The following is a 26,702-nucleotide window of genomic DNA, read 5'->3' as shown; positions in this document are numbered from 1 at the left end:
CGTTCAAAATAATAATGAGGGCTGGGAGTGTGGCTTAGTGGTAGAGTGTTTGCTTAGCATGCATGAAACCTGGGATTGATTCTTCAGTACCACATACACAAAAAACACCAGAAGTGGTGCTGTGGCTCAAGTGGTGGAGTGCTAGCTTTGAGAAAGCCCAAGGACATTTCCCAGATCCTGAGATCAAATTCCAGGACTGTCAAAAATAATAATAGTGAATAAACTATTAAAACAAATGGAAAATTTGATGATTTAGGGGTCTATAAATAAATATTCTAAATAAAAGAGTTTAATATTTCTTAATACAAGACAAAACATCGCTTATTAGATGTTTTTGAGTACCAACTCCTTATACTGAAAATTGTCTTTCAAAATGAAGGATGTGCCAGTACCAAGCTGTTTTGATAATTATAGCTCTGTATTAGAGTCTAAAGTTTGGTATTGAAATTCCTCCTGCGATGTTCTTTATGCTAAGAAGTGTTTTTGCTATATGGGGTCTTTTATTATTCCATATGAAATTTTGGATTGCCTCTTCTATTTCTTTAAAGAATGACATTGGGATATTGATGGGTATTGCGTTGAATTTGTAGATAGCCCTTGGCAAGATTGTCATTTTCACGATGTTGATTCTTCCAATCCAGGAACATGGGAGGTTTTTCCATTTCCTCAGTTCTGCATTAATTTCCTTTTTCAGGGTTTTAAATTTTTCATCAATAAGGTCCTTTACATTCTTAGTTAAGGTAATTCCTAGGTACTTCATTTTCTTTGAGGCTATTGCAAAAGGAGTTGCTTTCCTGATTGTTGCCTCGTTCCTCTCACTGTTGGTGTAGAGGAAGGCAGTTGATTTTTGAGGGTTAATTTTATACTCTGCTACCCTTCCAAAGTTTTGGATCAGCTGAAGATCAATGGAATAGAACTAAGGACCCAGATATTAAACCACAGACCTATGGCCACCTAATCTTTGACAAGGGAGCCAAAAAAAATAGAATGGAAGAAAGATAGCCTCTTCAAAAAGTGGTGTTGGCAGAACTGGTTAAGCACCTGCAGAAAACTAAAGTTGGATCCTTCTTTGTCACCCTGCACTAGAATTAACTCCAAATGGATCAAAGACTTTGAGGTAAAAGCCGACACACTGAAAACTTTACGAGAAGGAATAGGAGATACACTAGGCCTCCTTGGCACAGGTGGAAACTTTCTGAATAAGGACCAAGAATCACAACAAATCAGAGAAAGGCTGGATAAGTGGGACTGCATTAAACTGCAGAGCTTTTGTATGGCAAAGGACATAGCTAGTAAATTAGTTAGGAAGCCTACAGAGTGGGACAAGATCTTCACCAACCATACAATGAACAAAGGCCTCATATCTAAAATATATGAACAACTCAAAAAATTGAATCACTCCAAAACTAATCTCCAAAGTAACAACCATCCCATTAAAAGATGGGCCAAAGACTTAAAGAGAGTCTTCTCTGAACAAGAAACAAAAATGGCCTATAGACACATGAAGAAATGCTCAACATCTCTGATCATAAAAAAATGCACATCAAAACAACTCTTAAGATTCCACCTCACTCCAGTTAGAATGGCCAGGATCAAGAAAACTAATAACAACAGATGCTGGAGGGGATGTGGCCAGGAGGGATCACTACTACACTGTTGGTGGGAGTGAAAACTTGTTCAACCACTATGGAAAGCAGTATGGCAGTTCCTCAAAAGAGGATCAGAAAGAATGACATCGCCCCATTTGTTAGGAAATGGAAAGACTTAGAAAAAATCATATTAAGTGAAGCAAGCCAGACTCAAAGGAACTTAGGCTCAATGGTTTCCCTCATTTGTCATAATCAGTAGAAACCTTGGGCTCTCCTAGCAGACATTTGCAATAGAGCAAAACCTTGATACATAAGGCCATATAGTTTGACACTAAATGAAAGTACCTCTAGGGTATAGAAACAAAAGCCATATAATGAATGATTGTTGTCCTTAATGTACTATGTTATCTCTCATCTCTTTTGTTGTCCCTTGCTTATCTCATATTGTTACAGTATTTTACCTTGTTATCTGACACAGTGTATATATGCATATTTGGTTATTTGAAATTGGATAGGGAAGGGGGAAAACAAGATGAGGGGTGGGGTTGGGGGGGAGGGAAATGGGGATCAAGACATGTGAAAGGGTATCAATGTATGTGAATTAATGCACCTCCTATCTGGCAAATATCATGTAACCCTTCTATTAATTACAATAAAAATGTGAAGAAAATGAAGGATGTGACAGCAGCATAGTATTCCATTGTATATAAATACCACATCTTGTTGATCCTTTCATCAACTGAGGGGCATCTGAGTTGGTTCCATATCTTTGCTATAGTAAATAGTGCTACAATGAACCTCAATGTGCTAGTGGAGGTAGAATGTCCTCGTTTCTGGATGATTGGGTAAATGCCAAGTAGTAGAATTGCTGGGTCATAGTGGAGCTCTATGTTTAGTCTTTTGAGGAACTGCCATACTGCTTTCCATAGTAGAAAGACTTAGAAAAAAACATATTAAGTGAAGTAAGCCAGACTCAAAGGAACATAGCCTCAGTGGTTTCCCTCATTTGTCATAATCAGTAGAAACCTTGGGCTCTCCTAGCAGAGATTTGCAATAGAGCAAAACCTTGATACACCATATAGTATGACGCTAAATGAAAGGACCTCCAGGATATAGAAACAAGAGCCATATAATGAGTGATTGTTGTCCTTAATGTACAATGTTATCTCTCATCTCTTTTGCTGTCCTTTGGTTATCTCATATTGTTACAGTATTTTACCTTGTTATCTGATACAGTGTATATATGCGTATTTGGTTATTTGAAATTGGATAGGAAAGGGGGGAAAACAAGATGGGGGTGGGGGAAGGGAAATGGGGACCATGACATGAGAAAGGGTATCAATGTATGTGAAGTAATGCACCTTCTATCTGGTGAATATAATGTAACTCTTCCATTAATTACAATAAAAATATATCAAAAATGTATGAAAAAAATGAAGGATATGTTGGGCAATGAGTTGCTGACTCCTGTAATCCTAGCGAACAAGGAGGCTGAGATCTGAGGGTCTCAGTTCAAAGTCAGACTGAGTAGCAAAGTCTGTGAGACTCATCTTCAACCAAGCACAGAAAAAGCCAGAAGTCGCTCTGCGGCTCAAGTGGTAGGGATAGTGCCCAGGCCCTGAGTTCAAGCTCCAGGAACACAAGAAACACATACATACATACATACATACATACATACATACATACATACATACATACACACACATAAATGTATTTTAAAAATAAAAATGATGTATTTTCACTATAATGTGTACTTCATTACAGCTGAAGAGTCATTGTAATGAAGTATAATTCTCTTTAACAAAGATATACTAGCTAATAAGTGTGAAGATATTACAGATTTAAAAAAATCAGTATTTTATCATCTTAAGGAAAATTATTTTACATGAGACCACCAGTACATGAAACTACTACATGAAAGCTGTATAGATATTTACATGAAAGGGAATAGCCACCAACTGAATCTTCAAAGTCATGAATTCAATGTACCCTCCTTTATGAAGCCTTCAATCTACCACTTCCCTGGAAATAAATCATGTGTCTAGTCTCTATCTCCTTAATTGTTCCTAAATTCCATTATAATAATTACTGTCTCTATTCTGTATAATTCTAGCATGTGAATATGAATAATTCTAGCATATGGGTGTGTTTTTCATTCCTAATAAAAACTTCACTGCTTATCTATGTGCCCTGTACTCTGGTAAGCACAGTAAGCCCTCCATTGTTCTCTCCTTCCTCCCTCCCTCCCTCCCTCCTTCCCTCCCTCATTCCCTACTTTCCTCTTTCCTTCTCTCCCTAATTCCCTCTCTCCCTCCTTCCTTCCCTCATTCCCTACTTTCCTCTCTCCCTCCCTCTCTCCCTCCCTTCCTTCCTTCCCTGTTAAAGTACTGAGGATTGAACTTATATGCATGCCAGATAAATACTTACTACTAGGAACTGTGAATTCTGTCTTATCTTATTTTCTGATATAATTGATATTACCATCTACTTATTTTCTGACATAATTCTTTTACTTTTTTCCTGATATTCAGAAGAATAATGAAGATAGACATCATATGGAACACTAAAATCTGGTTCTTAACTAATCATCTATATTACAGACAATTGACAATATTTTAATAAATTAAAATGGCATTTTGTAAACCATCTTTTCTGACTTACTTTCTTATAAAAATTTCCATTACATTGATGAAAAGACATTATAAATCCAAAAGAAAATGATATACTTTTCAGTTCATTCTCATGAAAGGAAAACCCTTAAGATGAATTCCAGTACATAAAATAAGAAATACATAAGGAACATTGTCAATATTAGCAAATTTAGGTATCTGTTACATAGCTACTGTTTATTAGGAATTTTACAGGTTAGTCAATAAAAGGTGTGACTGAAAATATTTGACTTTGCTATTGTAAATTTTCCATTCACTAAATAAGTTTTTAATTTTTTTTTACATAACTATCCTAGAGAGTAAAAGCTCTTTAGTTTCTACTGCATAGATTTGTGACAAACTCATGAGCTAACAAAAATTTGTGGAAGGTACCAGACTAGACTCTGTTTCTGTCTTACTTTCTGTCTTTCTTTCTCTTTAAATATTTATTGTAATGGTGTTGAGCAGGGGGTTACAGTTGCATAAATAATGCAACGAGTACTTATTTTTGCCAGTTCCTGGGCCTTGAACTCAGACCCTGGGCACTGTCTTTGGGCTTTCTCAAGACTAGAGCCACAGCACCATTTCTGGCTTTTTTCTATGTATGTGGTACCGAGGAATTGAACCTGGGTTTTTGTGCATGCTAGGCAAGCACTCTTACCTCTAGGCTAAACTCCTGGCCAGTACTTTTCCTTTCTAAACAGTTACCGCTCGCTCATTTTCTCCCGCTCAGCATCCCAACTCCCTTCCCCCACAGATTGTAAAGTTCATTAGTAACATACTGTCTAGTGAGTATCATTGTTGCATTAGTACATCCTTATCGTTCCCTTTCCTTCCTTCCTTCCTTCCTTCCTTCCTTCCTTCCTTCCTTCCTTCCTTCCTTCCTTCCTTCCTTCCTTCCTTCCTTCCTTCTCTTGCTTTCTTCCTTTTCATTCCTCTTGGTTTCCTTGTCTTTTTGTATTTCTTTCTTTTTTATTTTCTTTGTCTTCTATTTTTTATCATTTGTACAAATCTGCTCAGAATTTGGTGATCAATTATAGAACATACACAGAAAAGCTAGTAAAATAATGTTCTTTTTAGCCATAGACTCATAACCTCAAATGATAAGATATTGAATTCTCTGATCTTGATTTGTGAGTGATGGAACCTAGTTCTTTGGCTCCATGCCTACAGGCTGGGATAGCAATAACCCATACTGGAAAATTTAGTTTTCCAAGTAGATGATAGTGATTAATGAAGAAGTTTTTCTCAAATCTAGTTCCCAAGAGTGAGCTGTTACACTCCCTGAAGCTGAAAATGTAATAGGACTTGATTATTGCTTGTACCAAATGAATAATGGATTTTAATGTCATTATAACAATAGGTAAAGCAAAACAACAAAAATGTAGACTTAATGAAAAGTTCTATATTTTTAGATTACTTTGCTTAGCTTAGACCAATAATTTATGGAAAATCAGTTGTACATCATTTACGTTAATGTTAAGTGGGTGTACTCATCTACAGATAAGAAAAATATTTTTCTTAATCAATGAAAAACTTAACAGACAGCAAACAATAAAATAAGTACATCAGAGAAATAGTAAAAATTCCAGTAAGTCAATTTAACTTACCAGATTGCACCTTTAAAAAGCTATTTTTAAATGTATTTTGATCTTTTAAATTTTTCTTTTTTATTCATAAATTCTTATACAAAGGAGTTGTCATTCAATAAAGTAGGAGTATATAAATATTAAGAAGCTTTATCAATGTCAGGTTGCTTTCATTTTATGACAGTTTGTTGTATGTGTGTGTGTGTGTGGTGCATGTATCTGTCTGTATGTGCAAATATGCTATAGAAAGATGATTAACATTTATAAATGTGTGCTCTATAACACACATACCTAAAGAATAAAAGATACAATGTGGGGCCAGGAGCATGGCCTAGTGATAGAGTGCCTGCTTAGCAGGTTCAATTCCTCAGAACCATATACACATAAAAAACCAAAAGCGGTGTTGTGGCTTAAGTGTAGAGCGGTAGCCTTGAGAAAAACCCAAGGACAGTGCCTAGGCCCTGACGTCGTTCTGAGACTGGCAAAAATAAAAAATAAAAATAAAAAAGATACGCTGTGGGGCTTGGAGTTTAGCCTAGTGGTAGAGTGCTTGCCTAGCATGCACGATGACCCAGGTTCAATTCCTTGGTACCACATACATAGAAAAAGAAAGCCAGAAGTGGTGCTGAGGCTCAAGTGGTAGAGCTCTAGCCTTGAGAAAGTCCAAGGACAGTGCTCAGGCCCTGAGCTCATGGCCCAAGACTGGCAAAAAAAAAAGATACGCCGTGGAACCCCAACTAATTGTGAGAGACAAAAGAGATGAAGACACACTGAAAAAATGAGAGAAAAGATAGAAACAGTGTAGACAGAACAGACATCTGTATACATAGGAACAGACCAAAGACAGGAAAAGAGGAGCTAGAAAGACAAATTTCTTTATAATCTACCAGTGTCTGGTGGTGGGAATGGCAGACAGAGAAAGATCTGTAGTTAAACTTTTGAATGTGATCAACATCTGGCTGTTAATCATAAGTACGTAAAATTAGTGAGGGGCTACTAGATACTAATGGAGACAGAAGGAAGAAGAAAATAAACTTTTTATCCTCTGAAAATAAAATTTTATTGAGCCTATGATTGAGTTTTCAACTAGTCTTATCATTCTTTAAAATGGTGTTTTGGAATTTAAAATAGACCCTCTCAAAGGATGAACTAATGAAACAATGACATTTACCTGACACTAGGATGAATATCAACCTTACAGGTTGGGTGGGGAGGGAAGAAAGGAGGGGAAAGTGGGAGAAAATGAAGGATGGGGTAACAGTGTTCAAAAACAAATGTTATCATTACTTATGTAAATGTAGCCCTCCTGTGCTCATCACCTTTTCAATAAATATTTAAAAAGATAAAAATAAAATAAAATAGCTCCTTCTTCAGTGCAAGCAAGATTGCTGCCTTAATAGTTTATTTTAGATAATGAAGAGTTTACAAAGGTACTCTGACATACCTTTCTCTTTCACCTTCAGAACTCAGATATATAAATAACATCCAGGCAGGCAAATCTCTTTGGCATGCAAAAATCTATTGATGGCCTAATCTTTGTTCCTGAAGAAATTTGTCTTGCTTCACTACCTGGGAGATAGTTGAAATGATATCTTCTTTTGTTTCCTTTTAAGTTTGTTGCTATTTTGGGTTCTCTTGGGTCTTAGAGGGAAGGAACAATCAAAACAAAATCGCACTATCTTTCATTCTCACGTCCCAGAAAACAACGCTGTAAAAAAACACTTTATGAATAAGTAGATAAACAGCTCTTGTATAAGCCTACAATTAAAGAAGTGCTAGCATACTAAAACTATAATGTGAGCCATAAACAAAAGCAAAAATAGGACAGAGGGGATTACATAAAACTAAAAAACTTCTGCACAGCAAAGGAAACATTCAAGGAATGCAGAGGTCAGCTACAGAGTGGCAGAAAATATCTGCAATGTATAAATCTGACAAAGACTTCATATCCAAAGCATGCAAAGAACTCCATCAACCTGGGGATGGAAGCATGGTTCAACTGGCAGAACCTGAGTGCTAGTCTCAGGAATGCCAAAACCCACACTCAACAACTAACCAACCAACCAACCAATCAAAAAATCAGTTTGCTAAATAAATCATAATGGGAAATAGATCTAAATAGAAATGTCTCAAAACATATTGTATATGTACAATAGTTACATGTATTTACAGGTGCATAAAAGTATTCGGTGTCTCAAATCAGAATATGCAAATCAAGGCCACTAAGAGATCCACTTTTACTTCAATAAGAGCTACTGAAAACACTAAAAAATAACAAGTGCCGGTGAGGATGTGGAGAAATGGGAACACTGGTACACTGTTATTGAGAGCATAAATTAGTATAATCATTTCAGAAAATGGTATGGGTAACCCCACAAAACAGAAGTACCATATGATCCAGTAGCATGGATTCTGGGCATATACCCAAAGTAAATCACTATGTGGAAGAGACATCTGCCCTCCCTTGTTTACTACAGCATTCTTCACAATAGCCAAGAAACAATTTAAGCATCCATCAACCAGTGACTAAAATGGATAAAGAGACTGTAATATGCATATATAAAAAATCTTATTCAGCCACCAAACATTTAAATTTTGTGATTTGCAATAACAAGGATAGAACTAGAGATCATTATGTTAAGTAGGTGTAGAAAGGCAAGTACTATGGGCTCTTTTCCATATGTAAAATGAGAAAATCCTGATCTCATCAAAGTTGAGAATAGAACTATGCTTCTTAGAGGCAAGGGAAATAACAGGCAAGAATAGGAAAAACAATAGACAAGAATATGGCAAAGCCCTAGGACTACGTTTTGAACTGAAGGCCTGGGCTCTGTGCCTGCTTCAGCTACAGCTTCACTTCTAGCTTTCTTTGTAGTTTAGTGGAGATCAGAGTCTCACAGATTTTCTGGCTTAGGCAGGCTTGGAACTGTGATCCTCAGATCTTAGCCTCCTGAGTTTCTAGGATTATAGGCATGAGCCATCACCTGGCTGAGAATGTCTGTTTTTAAAAAGTTAGAATAAAGTATCTCCACAGAATTATAAGTGTTTGAGAAGATAAATATATTCACTCTCATGTGAACATTATGCCATGTAGATACATATATCAAAGCATCACATGAATACCCATAAATATGTATAAATATTACACATCAATTAAAATAATATTCTAAAATCATAAAAAGAAAAATTGTGAACCACATCTTCATATTACTGAAAGTACATTAAATGATTTTAAAGAGTGAAATTAATTTTAATAGGTTTTACTTAACCCCCCAAATGACAAATGCTATATGTTAACATGTATTTGATACACTATCAATAAGAAGTTTATATTCTTTCTCACACTGTTTTTGCAATTTCATACTTACAGCACATCTCAACATGGAGCTGAAGTATATCAAGTGCTCAAGTGCCAAATATAGCTAATAGCTACCATGTTAACACCTAGGACCTGGAGTACTATTTCCAAGTGTTGTTTATATCCTTTTCTTGTTTATAGCTCTATCACAGACTCCATTTAAAAGCAAAATTTGAAAACAAAATTTTGTTCTTGGAACCCCCTTTGTGTGTTTGTGTGTGTGTACGTGCGTGTGTGCGTGCGGGCGCGTGTGTGTGTATGTGTGTGTCGCAACTCGTCTTAGCTATTTAGCTTTAGAGAAAGACACTGAGTCAAGGTCTGCATATGGACTTGGGAAGATATACATCTTTGCCTACTCAGATCCTCTTACCTAGTTTCATACTGAATGCTTTACTAAGACAATTGACTTGCTGAACTGGTCACTCCTATCTTTAAATCTAGTAAACTATCTCACACGCTGATTCACATGTTTAGCCAATGACCAAGCTTATCTAAGTAACTTTTGCACAGTTCTGATTGTTGGAGCCTAGGCCAGATTTCTAAATCACTTTATTGATCATGGAGCAAATAGATCCTTAACGAATATATTGGGTGAAAATAATGTATTCTATCATACTTAGGGATTACTCATGTGTTTCTTCCATAGCCAGTTAACTCTGTCAACACTGGAATATTCAATAAAAACTTTTGCCACTGTTTCTAGTTCAAGAAAGAAATAGGATATTAGTATGTCATCTAGATTGATTTGGGGAGAGTAGCACAAAGTAATGCCAGTTTTCATACAAGATAGGTGCTCCCATAACTTTACTCATTCTAGATAAATTAGTTTGAATCTGGTAACAACATGGTAATCCGAGTATTTCTACAAAATCCATTATCCTGGGATAAGAATGTAGTTCATCTGCACAGTGCTGGCCTGGCATACATAAGACACTGGGTTCCATCCTAAGCACCAAAAGCAAACAAAATCTGTCAGTTTAAAGATAGTGAAGATCCAGCAGGAAGAGTTCCTAGGTTAATTACCACTCAGTGTGCCAGCTGGGAAGGCCAACACTGAGAATGTAAAGCACACATACAATCCTGGATATCAAAAACATAAATTACCAGGATTGTAAGCAGTTACTGAATTTTAACTTATGTTGCTAGTGGATTTTTTTTTGATGTCTCCAATGACAATCACTTACCCTTGACCAATTTTTTCAAATCTTGTATATTTTTTCTTTGGATCGCCAACACTCACAATGCTTCCTGAAAGACAGGTTTGGGGAGAGAGGACAAGAGAGAGGAAGACAGAGAGGGAGAATAAGAGAAAAATATGTCAGAACTGATTGACTTCCCTAACAATAAAATTTAAGGTACCAAAGTCAATGATAAACTTTAAAAAAAAAACATCAGAGAAATAGTCCCATAGGATTTATCATCTACAAGAACTTATTTTTTCAATATGTTTTTACAAACAGTAATATGTTAAATAGTAATAATAATCCTGTTATCTATATTAAAATTTGATGGTTCTTGGTTCCCACTGTATTGTATTTACATTTATTTGTTTATTTGAATCAGGGAAGGGAAGGGGAAAAACAAGATGATGAGACAAAGGACAAAAGGTGAACCAGTGTAACAGCAATATTCACAAGACAGTATGTTAGAAATGAACTTTACAACTTGGGAAGGGGTGAGAGGAAGGAAAGTGGAAGAAAACCATGGGAAACAATGTTCAAGAAGTGTTGTACTCACTACCTTACAAATGCACCTGTAACCCTTCTATACATCACTCTGACAATAAAAAACAATTAAAAGCAGAAACAAAAGAGGACTGAGTACAGCCCAACATTTATAAAAATGTTTTCATAAGGTGATTTTTTATGCAGACATCTAAGGCCTTGTATACACAACTTGTGTACACAATTTGATAAGACAATTATTTTCTCTGAATTGGAGAAAAGTTAAACACTAAACAGCATTCATATGCTGGATAATGATCTACTATGAAATTACTAAAGCACCTAGTTGTGTTCTGAGAGTGACAGAGGAGAGGAATGAGTCTAATGCAGAACAAAGTTTGATCACAAAGTGATCTTCCTTCCTTCCTTCCTTCCTTCCTTCCTTCCTTCCTTCCTTCCTTCCTTTCTTTCTTTCTTTCTTTCTTTCTTTCTTTCTTTCTTTCTTTCTTTCTTTCTTTCTTTCTTTCTTTCTTTCTTTCTTTCTTCTCAGTGCTAGGAATTGAATTGATGCTCCCACATTGTCCAAGCAAGTTTGCTACCACCTGAGCACCTAGCACCATCTGGTGACTGCCTACCTAGTCTAAGTTGAAATTATTCTCCTTTCTCTATTCCTCCTACTTGAGACCTGAGTAATGCTAAAACTATGCAGTGCCCACATCTTTGCACAAGTCCTTCCTAGTCTATCTACCAGGTTTTCATGTTTCAAAAGTAAGTTTAGGAATTGAGCACCAGTGGCTCACTGCAATCTTAGCTACTCAGGACACTGAGATCTGAGGATCACTTCTTAACACTAGTCTAGACAGGAACATCTAGAAACTTATCTCCAATTAATCACCAAAAAGCTGTGGCTCAAGTTGTAGAGCATCAGTCTAGATAAAAAAAAATAAGGGGCAGCACCCAGATCCTGAGTTCAAGCCCTATTACCAACACACGCACACACACACACACACACACACACACACACACACACACACACACACACACACACTCAGCTTAGATGCTGCCTGTTCTAGGAAGTCTTCCCTGATGCTATTGAATAAAGTTCATAACTTCTCTGTAATACTATGTTTTCTTTCTTCAGAGCTCTTGTAATTTTTGTCCTCAATGGATCAGATCTCCCTATCTATTGGCAACCCATTTTACATTTTACCATAAAGATAGGAGCTATCTCTTATTCACTTCTTTGTCCTCAGTGCTTCCTCAGACACTGTTCAGTATGAAATGCATAGCAGAGTCAGTAAATGTTAAACTGCTTGCCAATAAAATTAGGCATTTCCCATTGTAAATGTTCCATAGTTTAGGATGACTTGAAGATCATATTTTACTTAAACTGTATCTACAGAATGTAATCAACTTAGCAATTTTCCAATTTTCTGATTTTTTCATTCTCAAGTCATGTTAAGAGTTTTACATCACACAAAGTCATACTTGTTTAAGTCAGTTATTAATGGATTTTTAAAAATAACCTAACAATTGTAAAGTGCCTTGAAACTAAAGTTTTAAAGAGTAGATAGTTTTCCAAGAAAGTTGTAGTTTTACCATTAAGTTGCTGAGCAAACTCTTTTTCACAGACTGATCAAAAGTAAATAATCTTCAGCTCAAACCACTTTCTGAATTATGACCAATTCCATTTAGTGGGCTTCAGTTAATAAGGATTTATGGTAGTAAATTATTCACCCATTATTTCCATGGTAAGCAGGAAATAAATCTTTTCACAATGATTAGCAAAAGACGCCATTTTGGTGAGATTCAGTTTCTCACTGTAACTGCTTTTCAACTAAAATGGAGTTCTCACACCCACTCCCCTTCATAGGAGAGTGCTGCCATCTACTGATTTTAGGAGAGTATACAGAATAGGCCTTGTTTACAATTTCACTACAAAACAAGCCTTTAAAGTGATCTTTTCATCAGTGATAAGTTGCATTTTACAAGCTACAACAAAGAAGTAAACCTTGTAACATGATGTAGAGAAAATGGGGAAAAATAACCAGATCAAAGTGGAAAGATAAACATAATAGTATATCAAGCAGCTTTGACCAGAGCCACTCTCTCAATTTAAAAAATCATCTTAAACTCCAAAGTTTTTTTAAAAAAAATCATGAAATGCTTGTATGTAAAAATAGAGTGGGGGGTTGTGGTTTTGGTGTCATAAAAGCCTATCAATATATTTTCTGTCACACTTAGCTGAACTCTCACTACTAAAAGATGATCCCTTCCATATAATGAAGGTTTCAATTTCTGAGCAAAAACAAAAGAATGTGATTAATATCAGTTCAGTCTGATGGCAAATTGGGAAGAAGTGTTTGGAGAGGAGGAATGAGGACTACGTAATATAGAGATCTGGAGAGGGAGCCTGAAGATAAATTTACTATAGTATATAATTGTGGTGATAGTCAGCCCATTCAAAAATTTTCACTGACATGTTTTCCAAAAGATGCTGGAAGACCATAGTAAATGAGCCCAACCCAGTTTATCTGTCTGTGTAAAACTGAAAAATGATCCGTTCACATCCTCCACTAATGATGCCTTGGGCAGGTGCCAATGGTCACTATGTATGTGGAAGATGAATGTAAGTGTTTTATCTGTGGTTCTGGCTGTCTACCTCCTAGCACTCAGATCACCGAGGCTCAATATGAGGACAATTAAATACAAGCTACCATTTCTTCCTCTTCATACATGGGTGGGAAGGGTCATTTAACTGCTAGTCACTAGCCATTCCTCTACTTGCCAGCCTTCTTCCTCTCCCTTTTATCATAGCACAGGCTCCTTGATCCCATCCTCGAGATCCAGTAGCATCCCTGATTTGAAGGTCCTCAGTAACTTTTCTACAGGGACTACATCAATGTGGTTTTAGTATTGAATATTTTCCCCTTTGTAACACTCTGCCCCCACTTTTTATTATCTTGTAAAAATAGCATTAGATTTTTTCTATTGTGCAATGTCTTGCCTAAGGACCCAGTGCTAGCCTGTGCCTATTACTCAGACCTAGTTATACTAATTTCAAGGCTTATCCCATCATCTTACATTTTAAGGCTTTATTCATATAACAAAATAACAACCATCTATTGAGTACCTAATAAGTGACACCAAATATTTTTAATACTCGTTTTGTTTGACTGTCATCATGCTATGATGTTTGTTCTATTATTAATTCAGTGCTTTGGATGAAGAAATAAAGTTCCCTAAAATTAAATAACTGGAAAACATTATATAACTACCAGCAGAGCGTCTATGATTTGACTTTTGGTGTCTCTGACTCGAATAGCTGTCCTCTTCATCAGATACTGGGGGCCTTAAAATCCATTAAATACAGAATTCTACTACAGTCCCATTTCACAGGTAAGAAATTGAGGCTCAGTAAACTGACCTGTAATATCATTTCATAGATCATGCACATAGGGAGAGACAGGCAATTCTCAGAATAACTCAATTTAAATAATTTAGGCAAATTGGTTAATTTCTTCTTTCCAAGTAATACATAAATAAGTGGGATATGCAGAAGAGCATGAGTAAGGGAGGCACATATGCTTTGAATGCTCATGCATAAGAGGTTCAACTCTGGCATTACCACTCATTCGTCTGATGACTCCTCACTGAAGCTATTGAAACCTTACTTGGAATGATTTGTTAATTGAGGACATTCAAATCTACTATGAGTTACTGAGAAAATTAACCTGGATAATGTATGTAAAGGGGCCAGATCAGAAACTGTTCAGTAATTAGAAATCATTACCCTTGCTATACAGCAAAGCTGTTGGTACTAAAATTGTGCTAGAAGCTTAAGTAATTATGTACAGTAAAGTGAGTACATTAACATCTGGCAATTGCAGTTGTGAGGACCCAGTGACAGCTACGGCCCAGTCTTTGCAGCTCAAAATGTCTTAACTTCAGAATTCATGACATTGTGGGCTAAATAATAGGTTGTTGGGAGGGGAAGGGAGGATCCCAGTGCATTTTGACATGTTTGGAAGTATCACTAGATTCTATCTAGTCAATGCTAGTAGCACTGGCTGAATCAGGACAATAAAATACAGTCAAATGTCCCTTTCCCAACATGACTTCTCTAGGTTCTCCCTATGGCTTACTGCTGAATACATTCAAGCATCCATTCTCTAATTGCATCATGCCATGAAATCCTATTTTACCAAAAAAAGGAAGGTTTCTGGATTGTAGGAAATTAACTTTCCATTGTGCCATTCAAATTTTTTGTACAGTAAGGACACATTCTTTGCTCATTTCTTTCTTCACCTATTCATCTGGCACTTGTGGGGTGCAATTACAAAGCACGAATTTAATAGGAGATGGACTATTGGGAAAGAAAACAAGTCAGTCCTTGCCTTTGAGGAGATCATGGTCTGGTAAAGGAGATAAACCTAGTGAAGTATGAGTTATACTATGATATGAATAGTACAGAATAGGGATTCAACTCAGATTGGGAGAGGCAAAGCAGGCTTTTCCAATCAGGAATATTTTAACTGGGTTTTGAAGAATGGGAGACATGAATTACTGTGAGTTTAATAAATATTACTTTCAGATCTTTGACTTTTCAACAGAGAACCTACTTTTTTAAAATCATTGTGATTTAGGAAACTAACTAGATATTAAGTACTTTGTCAAACCAGGGCAAAAGTGTGTTTGCACAGAATGTTGCTAATGGCATCTTAGAAGGTAGCTGTTTGCGTTTGTTGGCTCTGACTCCCTGTCCACATAGAAAAGTTCCTAAATGGAGAGAAAACTCTATATGACCTGTGGTTGTTATTTGTTTATTTATATACTGGGGCCTGAACTCAGAGTTGCCACTGTCCCATAGCTTTTTCTGCTCAAGGCTAGTGCTTGCTCTATCACCTGCTTTGGTTTTCTTGTTTGTTTGTTTTGGCAGTTAACTGGTGATAAGCGTTTAATGGGCTTTGCTGCCTAGAATGGCCTTTTTTTTGGGGGGGGGAGTTAGGATAATGTATAGAGGAATTATAGTTACATTCATCAGGTAGTGGGTACATTACTTCTTGAACACTGATACCCTTTCTCATGATTTTCTACCACTTCCCCTCCCTACACCCCTCCCAATATCTTGTTTTTCCCCTTCTCTTCCCTATTTCAAATAAACAAATAATTGCATATATAGTATACCAGGTAACAAAGTCAGATACAGTAACCACATGAGATTAAACATAAGGGGAAAAAGAAAAGAACTTCACATAGTACATTAAGAACAACAATCACAAAGATAAACATTTTGTTTCTATATCCTACAGTTCATTTCACTTAGCCTCATCTTATGTGGCCATATGTACATAGCTTTTGAGATATTATGATCCTATGCTAGGAGAATCCTAGATGTATATTTAGATTGGCTTTGAACTAGAATCTTCAGACCTCAACCTCCCGAATAGCTACAATTTCAGTCATGAGCCACTGGTATGTGTCTTTCAAACAAAATGTATTTTTAAAGGTTTATCTTTAATTTAACTGATTTTTTTCAAATAAAAATATTTAGCTTCCGTCAATTGAAAGGAGTGAGGGTAGAAGTGGTCTGGTTTATATAGCAAGTATCAACCTTTTTAATCTCATGACTTCAAGAATCCCAGTCCAAATAAGCAGACTCATGCTTCTAAACGTTCAGTTCTCTTTGTAAATGGCTTATGAGAAACCCTCTCATAGAGAACATGATGCAAAACACTCACTTAGCTTCTCTAGAATCTCCTCATCTGTCATCTTGGATTTTTTCCTTTGTCGATCTGTATTTCTATACAAAGTACTGGAATTGGCATTCTCAGCAGATGGTGGTGTAACTTCTTTATTTGGTGCTGCTGGTGAAGCAATGGATTCTACCACAGAACGAGTATAGATCTAAAAGACAAAAAGGAAACAAGACAAAAAAAAATCCCCAAAATTCTACATTGAAAACAAAGGCCAAAAATAAAAGTATGGCATAAAGTAATGGACATTTCAGTGATTTTTAAAAGATAAGTGATTATCTATTTAAAAAAAACTTTAAGAAGATTCAAGTACTGTCATTGAAACATCTTGTGAGCTAGTATTTTTGAATTAATTGTACAAGAGATTCATTGTGATATTCTCATCAATACATATCATAAGCTTTGATCATATTGGGGATCCTAACTAGTTTTGGTGCTTCTCTCTATGCAACTCTTCCTCCCTGGTTCACATAGATTTCCTTTTGTATTTTAACTTTTCCATCTTTATAACTTGAATGTTTATATGCTCTTTTCTTGGCACTATCAAATTATTTATTGTGATAATCTTGTGCCTTCAAATAGCAGTCTCAAAACCAGGGTAATATCTTATAGTCTACTTCTGGGAATGTATGTACAAGCAGTGCTATAGATACCTGTAAATTAACTATATTAATGCCAGGTTCCTAAGTGTATCATTTCACTCATTTGGAAATAGTCACTGTGACTTACTGATTTTGTATGCTCTGGTCTTGGTGCAATAACTGGTGGGGGCTCATTGTCATCTTCTTCCTCCTCCTCTTCTTCATCTTCCTCTTCAGATACAGGAGGAGCCAACGGAGGCTCTGAAGCTGTTTTTGTACTCTTAGAACAAAAAGTTTAAAGATCAGATATTAATTCCTCATTATTTTTCCTTTTCTAAATTTATTTTATTGTCAAAGTGATGTACATAGGGATTATAGTTACACATATAGTGCAGTTAGTACATTTCCTGTCAACACTGTTACCCTTCCCTCATTTTCTGCCTTATTCCCTCCATCACCCCCAAGATGTAAAGTTCATTTCCAACATAGTGTCTTGTGAATATCGCTGTTGCATTGGTTTATCCTTTGTCCTTTGTCTCACCATTTTGTTGTTCCCTGTCCCTTCCCTAATTCAGATAAATTTATATATAAGACACGTGGTACCTTCAGTAATAAGAGAACAGAAATAACTAGATATAAACACTTAATCATGTTGGGATAGATAGGAAGAAAATACATATTTTATAAATGATCCAAACCATTTACAATTTTGTGGCCCAGATGTGCTTACCTTCAGACATAAATTCATACCTTAGTTGAAAGTATCATGAAGTCTATATTAGTGTTTGTGTTTTTCAGTGGTCAGTTTGATAATTGTATAAAAGGTTTTGATTTCACAAGTCAGTTTATGTTCATAATAATGCAGTGCATATACATTGCATATATATTGACTACACATTATGTACATAATGCATGCATTGGATATATAAATTGACTTGTAGAATTAAGACTGCTTATACAATCATCTAAAGATAATATAAAATAAAAATTATTCAAAAAATGGAAAAATATATTTCAATGTTTTTGAAAACAATGACTATATACATTGAAAATCAACTTAAATGACATCAAAGCTCTAAATATACATTAAATAGACTATACATGTATGACTTACAGATTGCCAATTGGAAAAAAGCTACTTTTTCCCCAAAGATCAAAGCATACATAGAATGAAGTATTACCACAGCTCTTCAATTACTAAGAACAAGAAAGACAATGTTTCTTCCTTATTCAGCTACCTGGAGAGAAGAACTCATACAGTGTACATAGGAAGATCTAGATAATGCCTGTCTATAAATAATTGTTCAAGACTAAGCTGCAGTAATACCACTTGCAATAACAATAACCACAGTACCTAGGTTCCATTCTTGATTATTCATGTTAATGCAGGGGCCAAATGGTTCCAAAGGTGGATTTTGAAAGAAATATGGTCATGGTTCTCAAAGTATGGCTCCCAGATCAGCATCATCAGCATCATCAAGAAACTTGTTAGAAATGCAAATTGTCAGGCTCCACCAAGATCTAGGAATCAGAAACTCTGGAAGTGGGGCCCAGTAATCTGTATTATAACAAGCCTTACAGGTGATCCTGATGCATGCTCACATTTCAAAACCATGAACCATGATGTAGATCTGATATGTGACAGAAAGTAGCCATATAAGGCTATTGAACATGTAAGATCCAGCTTGTCTGAATTGAGATGTACTGTGTAAAGTATATATCATATACTGCATACTTGATGTGAATATTGTAAAGTATTTTGTAAAGGTGTGTGTGTATGTGTGTGTGTTGGTCCTGGCATGTAGATTGAGAGCCTATGTACTGATCCTGAGCTTTTCTGCTCAGGCTAGCATTCTACTACTTGAGTTACATCTCTAGTTCTGCCTTTTGTGGTGTTTAAGTGGAGATAAGATCTTTTGCACTTTCCTATCTGGGCTGGCTTTGAACTACAGTTCTTTGGTCTTGTTCTTCTTTGTAACATGAGTCACAGATCCCTGGCTGTTAATGCTGCTGATATTGATATACTGGATGATAATACTTTAAATATATTGGGTTAAATAAAGTCTACCATTAACATTAATATGAAAGCCTAGCACTGCCAAAAAATACTACAATTTAAGCCAGGTGCCAGTGGCTTACACATATATTCATAGCTATGAAGAAGGCTGAGATCAGCATGATAGTTATTCAAAACCAGCCTTGGCAGAAAAGTCCACCAGACTCACTCTCCAATTAACCATGAAAAAGCTTGACTTGGCTTTTTTTATACTTGTTGGTTAAACATGACATTTGAAATATTATTCCTTGGTTCCATATACACAGAAAAAGCTGGAAGTGATGTTGTGTCTCAAGTGGTAGAATGCTAGCCTTGAAAAAACTCAAGGGCCCTGAGTTCAAGCCCCAAGAATGGAAAAAAAAATAAAAAAAAGACAAGCCAAGGCTTGTCAGAGCCAGGCTCTGAGTTTAAATCCTGGCACAGACAGGAGCAAGATATTTCTGTTCACCTTGAATCAAGTACAGTCGTGTTTATCATCAGATGGGAGGAATGAATGTGAGGATTTCAGAGTACAATATATTTTATATTGTGATTAGCTCATGGAATATCAACTCCACATTAAACTTTGGTACTGAGAACTGAAATTAACATAATTTCTTCTGTGAAAAATTTCACTAGAGTTGGAATATTTCTTTATTCTATGGTAAATAGTATTCGGAAAAACATTTTATTACTCTTTTTTTCTCATATTTGCATTAGCATAAAATACTTGTAATTGGGCTTTACTATGATAATTCCATGAAATACATATGAATTACCATGATTAAATCCACCGCACTTATAGCCTTCCTCATCCTCCCTTCAAGCAATATCAAGAGGTTTCATTTTTGTGTTTTTGTACAGGCATATAAAGTACTTTTACCACATTAACCTTGCTTCATGTTCTCTGTTAAACAATACTGGGAACAAGCAAAACCAATTTTGTTTGTTAGCTTATGGAATGTTTGTTTCTAGAAGATTTCTACATCCAACCAAAGTAGTTAAGTCTAACAATTTATTTACTAAAACCTATTTCAAAACCTTGACCTTGGTGTATTCACTAATTCAAAATAAGGTCTACAGTAAAGTCAGATAAACTGAGCCTTTGAATCCTATATTCATCCTTGACATTCCTTGTCAAAAACACTCGCTATGAGTTTAATAACCTTAGCTTTGCTCAACAGGTTCTTTAAGGGTCTTTGGAGGAGTCAGTCGCTATCCTCCTCTTTGCAGGCTGCATATGTCATATTTCTAAACTTGTAAAAATACAGATGGATGGATAATGAGTAAGGCACTTTTTGTCTTACCAGAATTGGCTATTTTTAACAGATGTATAATACCACACAGTGGACCACAGGAGGTAGTGCTTAACCTGAGTGGGTTATAAAGTCTTGTTGAGAATGCAGATTTCAGCTTTATTCTTGATCTACTTTGCAAGTTGAGCTCAGGAACCTACATTCTAATAAGACTCTCCAGGCAATATTGATGCACACTAAAGGATAAGAACCACCAGTGTTGATTAACAACATAAACAAGTAGTACAAATGAAAAAGAACCCAGCAATCTGTCAATAGCACATGCAGAGCATAATTGTATGAGAATTTTTACCACTTATTTAGAATGGTAGTTCAAAATTTCATACATGTCATTATATTCTGAGTTGTGAAATTGAAATACAAAATTTAAAACTTGGATGTAAAGTGTAGTAGTGTCTAGACACAATTTGGAACCTAATACAGTAATAGCAAAGAAGCTATATGTAAAAGATAATTCAGATGAGGCGGAAAGAGGTATCACACACTTCAATACTAATTATATAGCCATCAGTTTAAAACATTAAGAACATTGAATATTGATTCTATTTAAATCTTGTCTAAGCTACTAAAAGAAGACAAAACGTTTGATAAGTTCATACCCTGTAGGGTAATAAGAACTATACAATGTAATGTGCAATCTCCCTAGCACCTTATCAACACCATAAAATGCAGTTCTCCATTCTTAAGTGACTGAATCCTACAGGAAAGATTCTAATTCAACATATCCATACAGTTTAATTCATTTAAACAATAGGAGCTTTGAGTCAGTCAAGCTTTTATTTTCCTGTCTCTACATAGAAATCCTGTTAACCCTTCAATTACTCAATAGGAAACTCAATCTTCCATCAGATACCTACTTTTTCTCAAAGACAACGTCTTCATCTTTTTACCTACATACACTATGTTAAGCCTAAATTGTTTTTGATCGCATCTTTTATTTTAACATCCAATAATATAAACAATTTTACAAAATTGAATCTAATATTTTTACTACCACTACACATCAAGCCCTCATCTCTGGCCTGATACTTGAATTATTTTCCTAATGAGTCATACTTAATGTAGACTTGCCTTCTGTTCTTAATTAATTCTGGACATTTGCTATTAGATTAGTTTTCATTAAAACATAAGCTTTTATCACCTAACTGCACTGCTCCAAGATACTTCAAGGAATCCCCATTGCATACTGGAAGAGCTAGGTTTTTAGAATATCATTTGACTACCTCCAAGTTAATCTTAATTCCTCTGATTCCTTTCCTTACATATCAGTTTTTTATTCAAACCTACATCTATAAGCTCTTCTACTCCTCATCAATGTAACCTTTCTTATGTTTTTCCTTTTGCTAAGAATGACTTTCTCCTTCATAGATCCAAATTTCATTTGTTCTTGAAAATCTAAGTCAAATCTTGACCTTAATAAGATGCATTTTCTGATTTCAACAAACATGTATCAAGTACCAATTTGTTTCTAAGCATTGAACTTAAACCTTTGCAAATAAGTGCCTCCTTCCTTTTCTCTCTTTAGCTTAAGGCATTTTTATTTCTCTTAAGTTTTTAGAGAAAATGGACAAATTTAATGAGATGTAATACTGTCTACACCGTATTGTGTTTCTCTATGTTCATCCGTAACTTCCTCTGTCTGACTGAAGTAATGTCTTAGGGTTTATTAAGACTTATTTTAAAACCATGTTAAATAAGTAAATAGTCGCCATATTTCCATAGAGTAAGACCATTTATTTTTCTATTTTTGCCATCATTTAGACATAGTTTTAATTCTTTTTTTTTTTGTTGCTCATGGGGCTTGAACTCTGGGCCTGGGCACTGTCCCTGAGCTGAGCTCTTCAGCTCTTCACCCTACTCCTGTCTTCCTGTTTAATTGGCAAGAAGAGTCTCATGGTGTTTAGTACCCAGGCTGGCTCTGAATCTTGATCCTCAGATCTCAGCGTCATGAGTAGCTAGGATTATATGTAGGTATGAGTCACCACACCCAGCTAAACTTAGTTTTAATTCAGTATGAAAAATCAGTAGATGAATTCTCATAAAGAAACAATCTATATATCTCAAGAGAAAATAAAAACCAACACACAAGACATACAGGCAGGTTCATGTTTAATAACTGACTTACCTAAAAAAAAAGATAGCTATTTCTTTCCCAGAGTTCTTACTCAGAATTGTACAAGGATCACATTAATTAAATTCAAGGAGATAAAATATGCGTTGATAAGGGTATGCTGGCAATTTTTCCTATTTTCAGTAGTAATTAAATTCGAAGAGATAAAACACATGTTGAAAATTCAGGAAAATAACGGAAGGAGTAGTTGGGAAGGATGGTAGGGATGTTGAAAGGGGTGACACGGATCAAGATTCACTGGATTCATAAACTGCGTTGTTAAATGGCAACTCCTTTGGTCAAATTCTTAAAGATAATAATAAAATATATGTTGTTCAGGGAATGTTGGCATTCATTCTTACTTTTATTTCCTTCCTTTTATTGCATTTTTTTCAGTATAGTCCAGATAGCTGCCATTGCAAAAAAGGAGGAGGGACAGTAATCAGTTAGATGTTCTGGTTTAGAGACCTTTGGGAAGCATTGTATCTGGGTCTAATATATCAAGAAACTCAGTTTTTCTTCTGTTGCTAAGATAAGCAGTCTAGCATACACTGTAGGCTAGGTACTGAACATATTTATAACTGTCTCAGAAGCCTAGGCACTGGTGGCTCATGCCTGTAACCCTAGCTGCTCAGGAGGCTGAGATCTGAGGATTGAGGTTCAAAGCTAATCTGGGCAGGAAAGTCTGAGGCCCTTATCTCCATGTAACCACCACAAAACTGGAAGTGGAGCTGTGTCTTAAAGTGGTAGAGTGCTAACCTTGAGCAAAAGAGCTTAGGGACAGCACCCAGGCACTGAGTTTAGCCCCACCACTGAGAAAAAAAAGTCTGAGGAGAGACGACATTGTTGTTTCCTTTTAACAATGAAGAAAGAGAAATGCAAAGAAGCCAAGTTACTTTTCTAAAGACATGCAAGTGGAGGACTCAGAGGAAATTCCTCTTGAGGGATTTCATGCTCATTCTAAAATTTTACTTTTTTTTTTCTATGTATGTGGTACCGAGGAATCGAACCCAGGTCTTCGTGCATGCTAGGGAAGCACTCTACCCACTAGGCCAAACTCCCGGCCCATTTTTTTCCAGTCCTGGGCTTGAGCTCAGGGCCTGAGCACTGTCCTTGGACTTTCTCAAGGCTAGAGCTCTACCACTTGAGCCTCAGCACCACTTCCGGCTTTTTTCTATGTATGTGGTACCAAGGAATCGAACCCGGGTCTTCATGCATGCTAGGCAAGCACTTTAACCACTAGGCCAGACTCCCGGCCCCCTACTTTTTCTTTTTTTATGTGCTATTGGGGGAGTTGAGCGTGAGGTCTTGTACATACTAAGTATATATTCTACCATTAAAATGTATGTCCAACCCTCATTAATTTTATTTTCACCTATGGTAAATATATATAAGTTATCATCTGAATGTTTTTTAACATTACTGAAGTGTTGGTGTATATTTCAGTAAAATTAAGAACATTCACATTACTGGCTATTAATCTCAAAAATACTTTCACCTTCTTAAATTAAAATTTTTACATAATTCCCTTTTCCCTAGTTCCCCTATCAACCACCATTCTACTTTGCAGTATGAACTTAACTCTCATGCAGTATCTGGTGATATGTACCTGGCTTATTTCACTTAGCATTGAGACCTCCAGGTTCATCTATATTGTAGCCTCTTCATATTTTTCTTCCTTTTTAATTTTCAATTATGTTCTATTGGTTTTTTATACTATACTTTATTACTCCATCTGTTTCTGGTTACTTATATTGATTCTACCCTGTGGCTACTGTGAATAAAAATTGCTATAAGCATGAATATATGAATAACATTTTTAAGACCTTCTGGATAGTACCCAAAATGGAACAGCTGAATTAGATGATAGTTCTATTTTTAATTTTTGAGAACTTGCCATAGTATTTCACAGCCTTTATGCTTTACTATTAATGATGTACTGCTGTTACACTGGCTTCCCAGTGTGACATCAAGCAGAACATTATTTTTCCTCTATAAAAACAAAAAATCAGCTTAGTCATCCATGAAGTCTATAAGTAAATGGTTAGGAGACTTTTTACTTATTCCAATCCTTTCACTCCTAAAGAAGCAAATGAGTAAGAGAATAATTATCAGAACATCAAAATGAAAATCCACAGAAAAAGAAACCTTGCCTTGCAATCATTTTTCTGCCTATGTATATGGGCTTTTTTTTTCATTTTGTGGAGTACTTCCAAGAAATAGATAACTTGTTTTTCAATTCTCTGATAAAACTGTGACTTTGAACAAAATCCTCTCCCCCTACATTTGTTGGAACAAATGACACTAAAATATGTGGTGTTGTGACCACAGACGAGTTATTTCTTTTCTCTGTACTTTACTTTCCTCATCTGTAAAATGAAGACTATGCTGTAAAAACTGACTATAAAAATAATATTAGCCCATGTTGCACATTGTAAGTATATGTGATAATCATTCAATCAAGAGAAGTTGCTATTGATATATCTAGTCTTTTCAAAACTATATGTAAAAAGTGAGCATGAATTTTCATAGCATCCTTATATTAAGTAGCCCCGAAACCAGAAACAATCTGAGTGTTTAGTAGATAAATTATTAAACTAACAGTGATAGAATTGCAATATGCGATGCTACTCAGCAATGAAACAAATAACACATACACACAAAAACTTAGGATGAATCCTAAGAGAAGTATACCGAGTTGAAAAACAAACCCCATAAGGTCACATATTACATTATTTCATGCACATGAATTGTACAAGAAGGCACATCTTTAAAGGCCAAATGAGCATGCGCTTGGGAGGTTTAATGGCAATGGTAGGAATAAACAAATGGAAGCCACCAGGAGAGATTTTACTGAGATGTTAGACATATTCTACAACTTGATTCTGATAGTAGTCCAGGTTTATGAACTTATGAAAATTTACTACATGGTTAAATTATATACCTTTCATGTATTTAAATAATGCCTATAAAGCCTGCATTAAAAAGATTTTGCATCTAAATATTGCATGTATACAATCATATTGTGTTGGATCCTAAGGAATAGCAATGGTAAGAGAGAGTACTCTTTTTCACTTACCGAAGCATGTGCTGCTATGTATCCATGTGCACTTTTATCTGAAATGAGAATAAAGGAGTTACCTTGGTGTCAGGAAGATTGCCTATAAAACTGTATTTCTTTGATCAGAAGGAAATTTGATAGTAAGTAAATAGTGTGCAATATCATTTTTATATTAAATATTTCACATCTTTATGTTCTCACCAAGTACTGTCACAGACATTAAGGTAGCCTTAACGTGGGCCTTGTGTAAATGGAAGAATATCAAGATTACTTCTTCCTGATTGCTGCGATTCTATACATGTATTGTTTCACATATCCACTCTTTCTGTGCCTTTCACCTCCTTTCCATTCCTTCCTTTTACCTTTCCTTCTGGGGCTCATCTTTTCTTTCCCTCCTCCTGGCCAATCAACCAGTTTAAACACTAGAGGATTCAGAAAATATATGATGATCCATGAAAGGGGACAAGTATGGGAATGAGGAGGGGGAGAAAAAAGAATGATGGAAGAGATAACTTCAATTAAGATGCATTATACACATAAATGGAAATGTTAAACTAAACACCCTGAAGATAGTTAAAAGTTTTTGAACAAAAACCAAAAGGAAATCTTAAAATAAAAAGAACATATATGATGAATTTTAGTTAAGTTTAATGCAATGATTCAGATACTCTCTACTTTTGACATTTTCAGGAGTCATGATCTAATTTTTAGGCATTCAATATTGGAGAACAGTTAGTATTCTCATGTCACAAATTCCAATTTAGCATATAAAATGTTATGTGTCTTTTAGTTTGAGCTTTTACATTTGATATGGACAAATACATCCTTGTACCACCCTCAGAGTCACTTCAAGCCTGCCCTCTACTAATCTAATGGCAAGTTGTAGATCTTGATGACTGAGGTACATCCTCTTACTTCTTTAGATGTAAAATTGTTCTGGAGAGATAACTCACATCATCTTTCTTTCAAAATCAAATTTCCAAACAAAAAGTAGA

General features: G+C 35.6%; 1 protein-coding gene across 1 annotated transcript in view; it reads right to left on the bottom strand.

Annotated features, from left to right (window-relative positions):
- Window positions 1-26,702, bottom strand: part of Pak3 (p21 (RAC1) activated kinase 3) — a 124,595-nt gene that overhangs the window by 41,663 nt on the left and 56,230 nt on the right. Inside the window, exons 8-11 of the mRNA XM_090326616.1 lie at window positions 25,726-25,763; window positions 17,334-17,465; window positions 16,590-16,755; window positions 10,369-10,432 (exon numbers count right to left, since the gene is read on the bottom strand). Of these exons, the coding sequence (XP_090182742.1) occupies window positions 10,369-10,432; window positions 16,590-16,755; window positions 17,334-17,465; window positions 25,726-25,763 (400 nt within the window). The remainder of the gene's footprint in view (window positions 1-10,368; window positions 10,433-16,589; window positions 16,756-17,333; window positions 17,466-25,725; window positions 25,764-26,702) is intronic.

This window comes from Megascapheus bottae, chromosome X, assembly GCF_031878675.1.
Source record: "Megascapheus bottae isolate mThoBot1 chromosome X, mThoBot2.hap1, whole genome shotgun sequence".
NCBI classification, from domain to species: domain Eukaryota; kingdom Metazoa; phylum Chordata; class Mammalia; order Rodentia; family Geomyidae; genus Megascapheus; species Megascapheus bottae.
The sequence above is the reverse complement of the archived record's forward strand: the minus strand, read 5'-3'. Positions and strand labels throughout refer to the sequence as shown.